The 14,066-nt window shown below is 50.6% G+C and overlaps 4 protein-coding genes across 4 annotated transcripts; 3 read left to right on the forward strand and 1 right to left on the reverse strand.

The window, feature by feature from the left end:
• Nucleotides 1–317: 317 nt before the first annotated feature.
• On the forward strand, nucleotides 318–1,585 carry N7458_011851 (C2H2-type zinc finger protein; the record flags this gene model as incomplete). The annotated part of the gene is made up of 2 exons (XM_056915233.1): nucleotides 318–864; nucleotides 948–1,585. The coding sequence occupies 2 exons, from the start codon at nucleotides 318–320 to the stop codon at nucleotides 1,583–1,585; spliced, it is 1,185 nt and encodes a 394-aa protein (XP_056759987.1).
• A 1,149-nt stretch (nucleotides 1,586–2,734) lies between these two features.
• N7458_011852 (chromatin-remodeling ATPase CHD1) lies at nucleotides 2,735–7,323 on the reverse strand (the record flags this gene model as incomplete). Its single annotated transcript, XM_056915234.1, has 2 exons — nucleotides 2,735–2,858; nucleotides 2,912–7,323. 2 exons carry the CDS (start codon nucleotides 7,321–7,323, stop codon nucleotides 2,735–2,737), a joined length of 4,536 nt encoding a protein of 1,511 aa, XP_056759988.1.
• A 1,040-nt stretch (nucleotides 7,324–8,363) lies between these two features.
• N7458_011853 (ATP-binding cassette domain-containing protein) lies at nucleotides 8,364–10,562 on the forward strand (the record flags this gene model as incomplete). Its single annotated transcript, XM_056915235.1, has 7 exons — nucleotides 8,364–8,383; nucleotides 8,446–8,470; nucleotides 8,561–8,572; nucleotides 8,633–9,035; nucleotides 9,093–9,247; nucleotides 9,325–9,410; nucleotides 9,467–10,562. The coding sequence occupies 7 exons, from the start codon at nucleotides 8,364–8,366 to the stop codon at nucleotides 10,560–10,562; spliced, it is 1,797 nt and encodes a 598-aa protein (XP_056759989.1).
• A 14-nt stretch (nucleotides 10,563–10,576) lies between these two features.
• Nucleotides 10,577–10,806, forward strand: N7458_011854 (uncharacterized protein; the record flags this gene model as incomplete). The annotated part of the gene is made up of 2 exons (XM_056915236.1): nucleotides 10,577–10,656; nucleotides 10,692–10,806. 2 exons carry the CDS (start codon nucleotides 10,577–10,579, stop codon nucleotides 10,804–10,806), a joined length of 195 nt encoding a protein of 64 aa, XP_056759990.1.
• Between the last annotated feature and the right edge of the window lie 3,260 nt (nucleotides 10,807–14,066).

Consider the following 14,066-nt stretch of genomic DNA (forward strand, 5'->3'; position numbering starts at 1 on the left):
AAGGTGCTTACCAGAGTAATGTCAGTACAGAAAAGGCATGCTATGCTCAATGTGAGCGAGTTAGTTGGATTTCCTCCGATTTTGCAGCCATTGCAGTGGTTGGGGGGAGTGGAAAGAGGAGAAAACAAGAAACAAAAAACAAAAAAAGAAAATCAACTCGAGCTCGGAGCACCATCACGTGATGCGCCATCGTCCCTCGCCTTGCGCCAGCCACCTGCGCGACTGTCTCTTGTCAGTCGTTGCAGCAATTGCTATCCTCGTCCCAAGTTGGTCATTTGGGCCATATAACCTTGTCAATTACCGTCATTACCGCCACTATGGCATCTCGTGAAGCTTCCCCCTTGTCGTCCATCGGCACTGCCGACGACTCAGATCGCGACTCCGTTAAGCACGAGAGCCGCCCTCAATCGCCGTCAGCTTCGAATATGCCCCCATCAAAGCGCCGTCGTACAGGGGTAGCTTCCTGGGACCGCCACACCCCCATGTCGTCTCTCCAAGACGAGATCCCACCTCCACCCTCACCAACAGCCTCCATCTCCTCCGACACCTCCGGCGACCTCCCGAACTCCCCTCTCCTCTTTGGTGCTGCGCTGGGCGGCAACACCCAAGAGGATGATTACAGCGGCCAGAGCGGCGATCAAGTAACTGTGTGTCAGTGGGATGGATGCACGGCAGGTGACCTCGGCAATATGGATGGCCTGGTGCAACATATCCATCACGAGCATATCGGGACCCGGCAGAAGCGGTACTCGTGCGAGTGGATGGATTGCTCCCGTAAAGGTCAAACGCATGCCAGCGCATATGCCTTACGTGCGCATATGAGGAGCCATACTCGAGAGAAACCTTTCTACTGCACCCTCCCTGGTGCGTCACTCCCCGCCTTCCTCTCCCTCACCTACTACCTCCTTTGTTTCGTTTAGTTTCCCCTTTCTAACATACTGCATCAGAGTGTGATCGTAATTTCACCCGCTCGGATGCCCTCACAAAGCACATGCGCTCTGTGCACGAACTCGACAATCTGCGCCCGACCGAGGTCAAGGCCGCGGCCGTTGGCAGCATGACCGGTACCCCAGCCTCGAAGCTCCAACGAATTCGCCTCAAGCTCTCCCAGCCTGCAAGAGAGCCTGGCAGCGAAACAGAGCACCTCAATGAGCCTGTATTGACGACCATCACCGCACACGATGACACAGAGGAGACAAGCATTCCAGAATTCGGGCCAGAGCTCGGCTTTGATGACCGCGAGGTCACCATGGCCCCACGCGATCTATACCGGCTCCTCCGCCGCCAGATATTCTGGGCAGAAAAAGAGACCGCACAGCTCAAATCTGAATGGGTCGAGCTTCGACCAAAGCGTGAGCAAGCCTGGCTGGAGAAGGATGCTGTATTTGACGATGTGATCGAAGCTGAGCTGCGGCTCTTCAGCGCTCTTGTTGGCGATATCGGCGCTCCTCCAACGGCGCCAGGAAAGCTGGCTACTAGTTTGGAAAAGCTCCAGCACCAGCAATTGCATTTCAAGCAACAGCAGGAGCAATTACAGGCCAAGTCGGCGGAGAACGCCGAAGGTGAGGCCGATGCTGCGGCCTAATTTTCCCGGCCCTGCATTAATATCTTGTTATCTCTATATTTTTATTTCTTCATGGCGTGACTGGCGTTGCGATAGCCTTGGGATACCTGCTTTTTGAAAAGGGAGTGAGAAGGCAAAGCGGAACGAATATCTGTACGAATATATCCTTTATCTTCTATCAATGTCTCTCGGGGATTGATCGTTTTTCTGAAATGTTGAGTCTCAGACTCTTTCTAGTCTGTCTTTTATTTCCTGCATACCATCCCAATGTTAACATAGGTGGCTCTATCTGTTACTCGCCCTGACATGCATAACTCAGAGTTGGTAGCGCCCTCAAACTACCTAAGAGGCTGGAGCCGCGAACAGCTAGGTATTCCTACCTTTAGGATCTAAGCAGTGCGTATTTGAATCTAACAAGGAAGAGAAGGAATTATGAAGCATAACTAGTGCTCTTGACTAGTTCAATGATCTCCTGATTGAGCCATAATATCAATCGACGCCATGGTAGCCACTCCATAGGATACATGTAAAAGTAACAACAGGAAAGGAAACGGCCGTGGCCCAGGGGACAATATCGCAGAAAATGAGACCGGGGCGATGCGACAAAACGAGAAGATTTCAAAAGGAAACAGAAACGAAATCAAGAGATTACTGACGGCAGACCAAACGTAGCCCATTTCAGCGAATTCTCAGTAGAGAGATGTGTTATGGGTGGACAATGGTCTGCCAACAGAAAGCAAAGGTAAGAAGCTTAGGAAATGACACCCCGGAAATACAAAAGAGCACCAAGCACACCATGCAAATATCGTCTTGACGTTCGAATCATATTCAAATAAAACAGATCGGAATTCTCCTATTCATGCTTTGTAAGCATTTTTTGGTTGCGTGAATCGCAACCCATTCCGACGCCGTAGCAATGCCATGCAACTCCTCGCATTCATATGTACTTTTAATCAAAAAGAAAGGTCCTTGACATCTCATCTGGTTGATTAACACCGGCCTAGCTGGGAGGGATAGGGAAGGAGTAGGGGGAGGAGGGAGCTGGCGGTTTAGGTGTCCAGATGTCGAAGACCGGGAACATGGCCAACACTCCTCAACATGTATGTCGTGTCATCATGCACGAGAAAAAAAAGATCAGCCCGGCAGAGCTATTGAGCGGATCTTTTTGGATCATGAACCGTTCGATCTCTTCTCACCCTCGAGCTTACTGGCTTCCATGACCTTATCAAACATCTGTTGAAGTTTGGATCCGCTGGCCTCCTTGTTGGGCCAATAGTTGGCGGAAACATAATCCCTAAATTTCGAATCAACAGATCGCCCAGCAATACTGGTTGAATCAATACTTACCACAGACGTTTCTCAAGGGAAGGCATAGACTGTTCACCTTCCAGCGTGTTGCGAATGAACTTCCCAATCTTCACAATCGTGTTGCGGAGCTTGACAGCCCGTTCATGTTTGTTGGGATAGTTCTTCGCTGTGATCATGGAGACCTGCTTAAGATTTGGCACGATGGGGCGGAAGAACGCTTTGGCCATGTCTTCTTTGCTCGAGCTGCCATTCTCGTGACTCTTGCGACGACGGTGCTCATCGTTGGCCGCGTCAGAGGGACGGTGGCGAGGGCGGTCACCATCCTGACCTGACCTTGGGCGGTCATGGCTTGGGGTATGGTGACGATCACCGGAGTCACGGCTACCATGTGTGTGGGAACGAGGTCTTGATCGCTCAGCTTCCCGGTGACCCTTGCGAGCAGGGGGAGCAGGAGATGCGGAAACGCTACCACTGCCAACGCGCGAGTTCCGCTTGTTGTTCCGGTGATGATTCTCAACCGCTCTTCTCGCGTTGAGATTGCTGCCGTTGCTGTGTTTGTTCCTCATGACAGAGAGCAGATACTCGGCACGGCGGACGAGATGGACAGCTCCCGGTGACTTGGTAGACTTTTCATCCCCTTGGGCACGCTGGGTCTTTCGCTCCACGCGGTGTTCCTCCAGGAAGAACTTATCACCAAGGCCCAGATCCACATCATCTCGAATTTGTGTCCAAGCGCCAAATCCATGACGTGCAATGCCAACTAGGAGCATTCCATCCTCACGAGCACCCCATGGGCAGCTGTAATCAGCCAACTTGGTGGCTTCTGGAAGACGGAAGGTCTTGAAATCCGGCAGAGCAGTAGTAATTTTCCGAATAAGGCGCATATCAGGCGGCCGGTCGACGATGGTCCAGGCATTGAGGCGCTTCACACCGTGATGGTCAAAGAGAACAGCCTTTTGTTCTTTCTTCGTCAAGTTCTTGCCAGACTGCTTGATAGCCTCCATTTGGGCCAGGTTCTCTTGGACAAGTGAGGTCGCCTTGTCCGTGATCTCACGAAGAGCCGCATAAACCGTTTCTCGGTCCCGATTTTGCAGCCGAGCATCCTCGACAATGAGCTCTTCGCAATCTGCCCAATCACCATAACGCAGGAAGGCCCGTGAAAGAGAACGGTATTCCTTTTCTTCCAGAGGACGCTTTGGATCTAGGGAGCTGCTGTCATCCTCATCATCGTCCAAAGCGACTTGTGCCCTTGCCTGACGCTTGGCCTGGCGTTCTCCCCGAGTTTCTTTCGATTCAGCAGGCGCATGGCGTTTCCGAGGCCGGTTCTCCTCAATAACCTCCGCAAGATACCTCTCATCGGCCTTGCGTTTCTCTTCTGCTTTAATCTCCTCGAGCTGATCTGCAGGAATGATGTCATCCCAAGTGAGATCATCGACCTTGATGTCGACAAAGTCAAAGGCTTTCAAGAATTCTTCACCACCGTCTGCCTGGATCGATTCCTCCTGCTCAGTGTGGTGAAGTTCTGCGTTTGCGAGAACGGAGTCAATATCAAGTTGCTCAAGTTTCTTCTGGTTATCAGTTTGCTCGAACATCTTCTGGCCACGACGTTTGAGGATGCGGGAGATATCCTCCGTGGAGTTCGGTTCGTTGACCACGCGGGCCATCTTGTTCTGCATCTCAGTGGCTTCCTTGTCGGTCACGCCACGCTGGATTGTGATAAATTCCAACATGAGCTTGTTCCGGGCTCTCTCAATAACTTCCTCTTCGATAGTATCTTTGGATACAAGGCGGTAGACGCTCACGGGTTTGGTTTGCCCGATGCGGTGAGCTCGTGCCATGGCTTGCAAATCGGCTTGAGGGTTCCAATCGGAATCAAAGAGAACGACAGTATCAGCGGTCATCAAGTTAATTCCAAGACCACCGGCTCTCGTGGAGAGGAGGAAGGCGAAATCGGTACTCTCTGGGGCATTGTAGTGTTCAATGGCCAGGCGACGAGCAGCCGAAGGAATGGTTCCATCAAGCCGTTGATACTTGTAGCCACGATATTCCATGTATTCACTGAGAATGTTGAGCATGCCAACCATTTGACAGAAAATCAGGATGCGATGACCGTCGGTCTTGAGTTTGCGGAGTAGTTGATCCAACAACATCATCTTGCCACTGCTGGTTATCATGGCGCGAAGGATGTCCTCTCGCCGTGTGCTGCCTTCCAAGATCCTTGCCTCTGCATTGGGGAACATGAACGGGTGATTACTCGCTTTCTTTAGTTCCATCATGATATTCAGCAGTGATTGTTTCACGCCTTTGGCACCATCATTCAAAGCAGCGTAGTTCTTGGTCAGGATGTTCTTGTAGTACTCCAACTGGACATCAGAAAGCTCCACGCGAATGATCTTCTCAGTCTTTGGAGGAAGATCCGACTCCACTTTGGACTTGGTACGGCGTAGCATAAATGGTTGAATAGCATCGGTCAACTCGGCTAGCTTTTGTGACGCATGCTCTGAGTTTAGATCCATATCGACATCTACGTGAACCATGCCGGGGCTGAGGAAGTCCATGAGAGCGGACAGCTCAGCCAAATTGTTTTGGATGGGAGTACCAGTGATGAGAAGACGTGCCTGGCACTTCCACTCACTGAGCTTGACGTAAAGCTGTGAATCACGGTTCTTAAGACGGTGGGCCTCGTCAACAGCCATGAACTGCCATTTGAACTGGCCGAGGAAGGGAGAGTCGTTCATGGCGTATTCGTAAGTGGTCAGGAGGACGTGGAACTTTGGCCGCTTAGGGTTACCATCCACCATCAACTCGTAATCCCGGAGAACTGAACGCGCCTTCTCGCTGCCATTGTAGACGACATAATTCAAATCCGGGGTCCAATTATCGAATGTGTCCGCCCATGCCGGCATGGTTGACAGGGGGACAATGACAATGAAAGGACCTTGCTGTCGCCGAACATGACGCAGCCAGTTGATGAAAGAAACAGTCTGTACCGTTTTTCCAAGTCCCATCTCATCTGCCAGGACCACATTCCGGTCTTTGACCCAGTTGAATGCCAAAAAATTCAGGCCTTTAATCTGGAAATCCTTGAGTTCTCCATTCTTCAAGAAGTCTGGCGTGGTTTGAATACGCTCAAATGGTCGGCGGGTAGCTGGATTGGTTTCGTTCTTGTCGGAGACGGGCACGCGAGCCGAGCGATCGATGAAACGGTCAATTTCACTCTGTGCAATATCACTGACCAGATCTTCGGCTTCCCAGGTACACGAATCATAGAACAGCCGTTTCCACTTCACGAGATATTCAGTCGTGCCGTCCTCCCCTTCTCGGACACCGATAACTCTTTCGACATTTTTGTAGTCTTCAATGGCCTCGACATCACGTTCCCGATCAAGGTTCCACTTCTCTCGATCCTCTGGAGGTGCGTCGGGGTCATGGAGCAGACGAAGCTCTTCGTTGAGCACCTTACGTACATAGTTGTCCGCACGACGCGTGCTGCGACAATTGGCAAGAGACTCATTCGATTCCCAGGTGGCATGAACATGTGACTTGTCCTGCCACTTGATGTAGAATTCAAAGTCTTGGCGATCGACATCTGGGTTTTTGGGGTCCACGCCTTCCTTTAGCCGATGATTCAAAACGACATCAACAGCAGGGCGGGTGTCCTCCACGTAGTTTTGGGCCCAGTAGCTGTCCATGATTTCATCCGGATCTTCGTCGAAGATCTCATCATCTTCGTCTTCATTGTAGTTCGACACCTTGGAGGCATTCCGCGTCGAGAAGCGCACCTCAGCAAAGGAGGGTTCTGTGCTTGCGGCTTGCTTTAGACGCCGTCGTCGTGCCTTGTTTGCGCGGGCACCCTTTCCTCCGTACTCATCACTGTCAGATTCCGAGAATGAGGAATTTGTAGCCGACCGTGATGTCTTGGAAGGTTGCTGGGAGGGTTCCTTGCGTCGGCGCTTGGAGCGTGGCGCAACGACATCGGAGTCAGAGTCGGACGAGTCGACGAGATGACGTGTTTGACGTGCGCGACCACTTCGACGAAGGCCATACAGATCGGGATTTTGTCGCATGAACTCGACTTCGTCTGGCGGCGACGATTTTCGCTTGACGCCGCGGTCTGGTTCGGGCGATGTAGAGTTTTCACGGCTGTATTGACCGATATCATCCCCACTGTTTTCCATCACAACGTCTTCATCTTCTCCATCTGAAGCTGGAGACTCGGCCTCATACGAGTCGTCCGCGGCATCAGGTTCGGGGGAGGACTCGGAGACGGGATGCGACTCGATGAGCCCGTAGGCATTTGGCTCGCTCTTAGGGGTGATGTCGAGCTCTGCGGGTGCGTCTTCATCCATACTGGAATGTGAGTAGCCATTTGGCATACTGGAGGAGGTAAGAGGTTCTTGACCCGATGGGATCACCATGCTGGAGGCTATGACAGGAGGGGCAGTTAGCATTGAAGCTCAATTCCGAGAAGGAGACACGCCAAAGACACGAGAGACCGTGAAGAAATGATACGCGACTCAAACCGCAGAGCAATTGAGCTTGATATCGGTGGAGTCACACAGCATATCAAGATTGATGACATATGATGGTTTTTGATAACGGGGTGGATTGGGCGTGAGCAGGACTGGGGAAGCAGCCACGAGGAGATTGACAACGACAACCCACGCTCAGAGAGCGATTCCATCCAACATACGTCAAAACAAGTCAAGGAACGCCTCGATCCCGAGGAACAATAGGAAAATCGGGGGATTCTGACAGTGGGTCGAGCAACGCGGAGAAGTACGCGGGCAACCCGGTCAAGCAATACACCCGCGCTTTGAGGAAAAGAGGGGAAAATTCACTTACGCTCCATAGCGCGGTGACCCCGCAAGAGGGGAGGTTAGCGTATCAAGGTGAGAAAGGAATGGTGGGCGGGGGGAGCTGCGGTGACGGCGTGCGGCTGTGGCAGGTAGAGACGAGTGAGGGAGAAGAGTTGGGGGAGGTTTGATTCGGTTTGGTTTGGTTTGCAGAACGATCGGCTTGGCGGCCTCGGCCCTCAGGCAGCAACAACTCTCTTCTTTGGGACTAGTGTCTTCGCTTCTCGACCAGCTGGCAGTCCCGTGACCATCCTGTGTCACGTTGTCGGATTAAGTCAGCTAGACCCGCAGGAACCTTTTTTCCGCCCCGTTCTGCCCCACCAATCAGCGTCATGCGAAATAATGCGCCCATTCAGGGCGGTCACTTGTTTGTGGCCTCAGGCAGACTCGCCCACAATAATCTGGAAAGAAAGCGTTCAATTTGCCCCTCTCGTCGTCGCGATTGCTCTGCCTTTCACCCGTCAGTTCAAGTCTGCGCAGAAACTTGGTGCTACTCTGCGCCCGATTCCTTTGCCAGCGCCGGCGTTTTCTCCGCCTGATCTGATGGTCCTTGCACGCGACAACCTCCGCTGTCAATCTCTGGATACCCGCCTCTGAAACTTGATCGTGGTTCTTTGAGACTCAAAGCCGCCACCATGTCTGACAAGCTTACTCGGTATGTTCAGCTAGCTTCTCCAAAGAAGACTTGCGCATTTCTAACGATCATCTTGCCTCTAGTATTGCCATTGTCAACAGCGACAAGGTTCGTCACTGACTACCCCGCTAACTGCAATCCTCGCGTTTTGAATACCTCGTTCATGGCCGGCTTACCTCAAATGTTCTTGATCTACAGTGCAAACCGAAGGTATGGATCTGGAACAACGGTTTGACTTGATTTCACAGAGGCTGACTTGATGTGCTACAGAAATGTCGTCAGGAGTGCAAGAAGTCTTGCCCCGTGGTCCGCACGGGTAAGCTTTGCATTGAAGTGGCCTCCGATTCGAAGATCGCCTTCATTTCCGAGAGCCTTTGCATCGGTTGTGGTATTTGCCCCAAGAAGTGTCCTTTCGGCGCCATCAATATTATCAACCTGCCCACCAACCTGGAGAGCCAGGTCACCCACCGTTACTCCGCCAACAGCTTCAAGCTTCACCGTCTGCCCATGCCCCGTCCCGGTCAGGTCCTCGGTCTCGTTGGAACAAACGGTATCGGAAAGAGTACCGCGCTGAAGATTCTGAGTGGCAAGCTGAAGCCTAACCTGGGCCGCTACGATAACCCTCCTGACTGGGAGGAGATTCTGAAGTATTTCCGTGGTTCCGAGCTGCAGAGTCCGTGAAATCAAGCCAACATGATCAGTGAACGGCTATGACTGACCAAGTAAATAGACTACTTCACCAAGGTCCTGGAAGACAACCTGAAGGCTGTTGTCAAGCCTCAGTATGTCGATCAGATTCCCCGCGCCGTCAAGGGTCCCGTCCAGGGCGTCAAGGATCTCATCAAGGCTCGTGACCAGCTGGACAACATGCAGGAGATCATGGATGTGCTTGGTATGGAATCTCATTTCTCTTAATTCTAGACAAAAGACTAATCAATTTACAAAATTTAGAACTGAACCAGGTTGCGGACCGTGACATTGGTCACCTGTCTGGTGGTGAGCTGCAGCGTTTCGCCATTGGCCTGGTCTGTGTCCAGAAGGCCGATGTGTAAGTTTTTGAGAATCCGAATTGCACTTGGATCATTCCACTTACCAAATCTATAGGTACATGTTTGACGAGCCCTCGTCTTATCTTGATGTCAAGCAGCGTCTGGCTGCTGCCCGTACCATCCGTGGCCTTCTCCGTCCCGATGACTACGTCATTGTCGTCGAGCACGATCTTTCGGTTCTTGATTATCTTTCCGATTTCATCTGCGTTCTCTACGGTCGCCCTGCTGTCTACGGTGTTGTTACCCTCCCTTCGTCCGTTCGCGAGGGTATCAACATCTTCCTCGACGGTCATATCCCGACCGAGAACTTGCGTTTCCGTGAGGAGTCTCTGACTTTCCGCCTCAGTGAGGCTGGTGACGACTTCATTGCAGACAAGGCACACGCATATGGCTATCCCGCCATGGAGAAGACCCTCGGCAACTTCCACCTCAAGATTGAAGCCGGTCAATTCACTGACTCCGAGATTATCGTGATGATGGGTGAGAACGGAACCGGAAAGACCACCTTCTGTAAGATGCTGGCTGGTGCCGAGAAGCCCGATGGTAACCGTTCAGTCCCCAAGATGAACATCAGCATGAAGCCTCAGAAGATTACCCCCAAGTTCCAGGGTACTGTCCGCCAGCTCTTCTTCAAGCGTATCAAGGCTGCATTCCTTTCCCCACAATTCCAGACCGATGTCTACAAGCCGCTCAAGCTTGATGACTTCATCGACCAGGAGGTTCAGAACCTGTCTGGTGGTGAGTTGCAACGTGTTGCCATCGTCCTTGCCCTTGGTATCCCTGCCGATATCTACCTGATTGACGAGCCCAGTGCCTACCTGGACTCCGAGCAGCGTATCGTTGCTGCCCGCGTTATCAAGCGTTTCATCATGCACACTAAGAAGACTGCCTTCATCGTCGAGCACGATTTCATTATGGCCACCTACCTGGCTGACCGCGTTATCGTCTTCGACGGAAAGCCTTCCGTGGACGCTCACGCCAACACTCCTGAGTCTCTGGTCACTGGTTGCAACAAGTTCCTGCGGAATCTGGATGTCACTTTCCGTCGTGACCCCAACAGCTACCGCCCTCGTATCAACAAGTACAACAGTCAGATGGACCAGGAGCAGAAGTTGGCTGGCAACTACTACTTCTTGGAAGAAGAGAACTGAAGAGGGCATCCCTCATGAGCACCAACGCCGCCTTCACAATGGTGATGGCCGCGATTCTGAGCAGCGGCGCAACCGGCGCCGCGGCAACGGAAGAGTCAGTTGGCTAATGGCGTTTCCTGGTCTTTGCAGGGCCTTGGCGGTTCATCGTAGAAAGCTACGTCGCCCCGTCAGGGTTTCTCTTGGAAATGGAGAGGATGTTCTGAATGATGGCGAGGAGGAGGATGATGATGATGATGATGGATGATGGGTGGTCGAACGTGAACGAGAAGGTCCCCTAGGAGAGAATGGCATGCTCCATTAGTCTTCACTTCACTGTACTTCTCTACATCTCGAGATCATCGATCATCTCAACTCATCATCATCTGTCTGCCCTTATTCCGTTTTCATGGCTCCAGGGATTCGGACCTCCTCCGAAATCTCTAGTGAAAAGACGGGAACACCTGCCATCTGATCTCACCCAACGCTTTTTTCTTTACGATAACATGGTCGGGGGATTTTTTGATCGGCATGATTGTTTCATCGGAGTTAATTCTTTTGTACTCTGGGCTGAGGGTTCGGTTACCAAAAAGCTTTCTATGACTTGATGATCGGTAGAGGTGGATATCTTCTTGGGTGTGGCTGAAGGCCAAATGGTAGGGAAGACTGTCATTTGTTGAATAGCTGGGTTTTCTTGCATCTGGTCGATCCATCATGGACGTGGTTTTCAGGCCTACCTACTAGTTTTTGCACAATGTCAATTTTTCATAAAACCCATCCGGACCAGTTAGGTCTTTCGTAAGCTGACGGCACTAAGTCTCTGCTTCACTCGAAGTGTCCGGGTTCAGCACGCAAGGTATCCATTTAAAGCAGAGGCATTGGAGAAGGTGGTGCGAGACCTTCTAGTCCCTCCATCTAGCCCGGTGGGTAGGTCAGTTCGGTGAGGTCGGCCAGGCTACGACACGGGTAGGACATTAGTTTCATTTGATATCTGGAAGAAATTAATCCTGAACAGGAGATGACCACTACTTGTCATAAGGAATACTTCTTTTTAGTTGACCATTGACGCTGTATAGGCTAGCTCGCCCGGCAGGGGTTCGCGGGAACGGATAGCTTTCTCCACAAATATATCTATCCATCATCGTAACCGTTTTCCAAGGTTGTCACAATAAAATCCCTCTAGCAATGGAAATCTGCATTCATTTAAACGAAGAGTGATAGAAATCTATGAAATTTCTCTCGTTAAAATTTGCTGTATTCCCCCCGTGCGTATATGTGTCGAGAAATCAAGGGCCTCACTGCAATTGCGGAGCTTAACGAAGCTTATTACTTCCTAAGTAAATGGAAGGGGATTTTTTGGGGGGGGATTTTGAGACAAACATACCATGCTGATTGGTCAGTTTGCGATCGAAAGCCTAACTCCGATTGGCCCTGAGATTCACTATCACGTGATCATCAACCGAACTTTTGTGGCCTGAAACTAATGCCTGGAATCTCAGGCATTAAATTATCGGAAAGGGCGAGCGTAATTAGTTCCCGCTTCTTTACTTCTTCCTTGATGCTGCGATTGTTAATGCTTTCCGTATTCAATACCTCTACAAGCAGTAGCAGCAGCCTAGTAAGCTACCCCATCAACAACGTTTTCGCGAGAAGCTCTACCAGGAAATCTTTACCTTTGCATTTCAATCAATGAAATTTTGCTAAGCCAGTATGACAGTAATTTTAGACTTCAGCCACAATCCTCTCTTCTAGTCTTGTTACGAGTAGACCTAGACCGACGGAAGCAAGCTTAATCTCCTAGCCAGTCCGTCAGAAAGAGTCTCACTTCCCTGCGACGGGATCGTATCATTACAGATATTCCAATAGTGCGATTGAAACATCTGTCTCTCCTCGCATTGTGCCTTGTAATCATGTGATTCCATGCAGCCGTATTCCCGATCATGCACCATTTCGTAAGAACAAGGGGTACGCCTTTTATAAGGAGACACTCCTCGATTGCAAAGGAACTGTAATTCCAAACTGATTCTTCCATCGCTGTCATGAGTGTATTGACTCCAGGACAAGCCACAGAACTGTAGGTGCTTTGAACCCTTCCTGCGGATCTCATACTAATTCTGTTACAAGCCATAAAGCTATGATAGGCTACCTATCACTGATAAATGCATCAAAATGTGTCGAGGCCTTACGAGAAGAATTACAATTAAAAGATGTCTTCCCAAAGCAGGCCGTCAAAAATTATTCGCGAATCTTAGAGCAAAAATGGATAAAAGTCGCCCTTCTGCGGAAAGAGGTAAAGCCATTGCATCAGCGATAGGATAACTAAGCGTACTAACGTACTACCATCAGATCATAAAGCTGGGGATAGAAAACGATCGTTTACAGTCGCAGCTAGAATCCTCTTCAAAAGCTGTGACACGACCAAATCAAGATCCAAATAAATGGCTTCCTACTACCCCAACCTACACCTTGGAATCTCATAGAGCAGCCATCACATGCATTGCCTTCCATCCAGTATACTCCATTCTAGCATCTGGATCAGATGACTGTACCATCAAAATCTCGGACTGGGAGTTTGGCGAACTCGAAAGGACACTCAAGGGCCATTCGCAAAGCGTGACAGATGTCGACTTCGGCGGTCAAAAGGGCAAGATACTACTTGCATCGAGCTCGAATAATTTCACAATCAAGATCTGGGATCCAAGGAACGACTATACCAATGTTCGAACACTTTGTGGCCATGATCTTCCCGTCACGTCTGTACGGTTTCTGCGAGAAGGTGAAAATCGTCTTCTCTCGACTAGTCGCGATGCATCGATTCGTATATGAGATGTAGTCACGGGCTACTGCATCAGGACGATATATTCGCAGGGTGATTGGATATACAGTCTTTCTCCTGCGGTTGATGGGAAATGGCTCGTCACGGGTGGTCGTGACCAAGCTGCGACAATATGGGATGTGGATTCCGGGGAAACTAATGCCTTTCTACGTGGTCATGAAAATTTCATTGAATGTTGTGTTTTTGCTCCCAAGGCAAGCCATCAATACTTGGCGGGTCTGAGAGGATCGACAATCGGTTCATCCGGCAGCGATACTGCGGAGTTTGTGGCTACGGGTGGAAGGGACAAGACGGTAAAACTCTGGGATATGAGGGGGAGATTGATCAAGACCTTGTTTGGGCATGATAGCTGGGTTCTGGGCTTGGGTTTTCATCCTGGAGGGAGGTATTTGCTCAGTGTAGGGGATGACTGCACTGTGCGCTGTTGGGACCTATCACAGGGGGGAAGATTGGTGAAAACACTTGACCAGATGCATAGAGGTTTTGTTAGTTGCATTCGTTGGGCCCCCAAGATAGCCAGTTCGGAAACCAACGAGGCAAATTGTCCCGGAGTAGGGTTACGATGCGTAGTTGGCACGGGGAGTACGGATTGTTGCGTAAGAATATTCAAATAAACGGAAAAGGGTAAAGCCCGCCCTCGATTTTTCATAGACAATATCCAAAGGAAAATAGAAATCAAAGTCAGACTAGTA

This window comes from Penicillium daleae, assembly GCF_028827525.1.
Source record: "Penicillium daleae strain IBT 16125 chromosome Unknown utg000009l_segment0_segment0, whole genome shotgun sequence".
In the NCBI taxonomy this organism is placed as follows: Eukaryota; Fungi; Ascomycota; class Eurotiomycetes; order Eurotiales; family Aspergillaceae; genus Penicillium; species Penicillium daleae.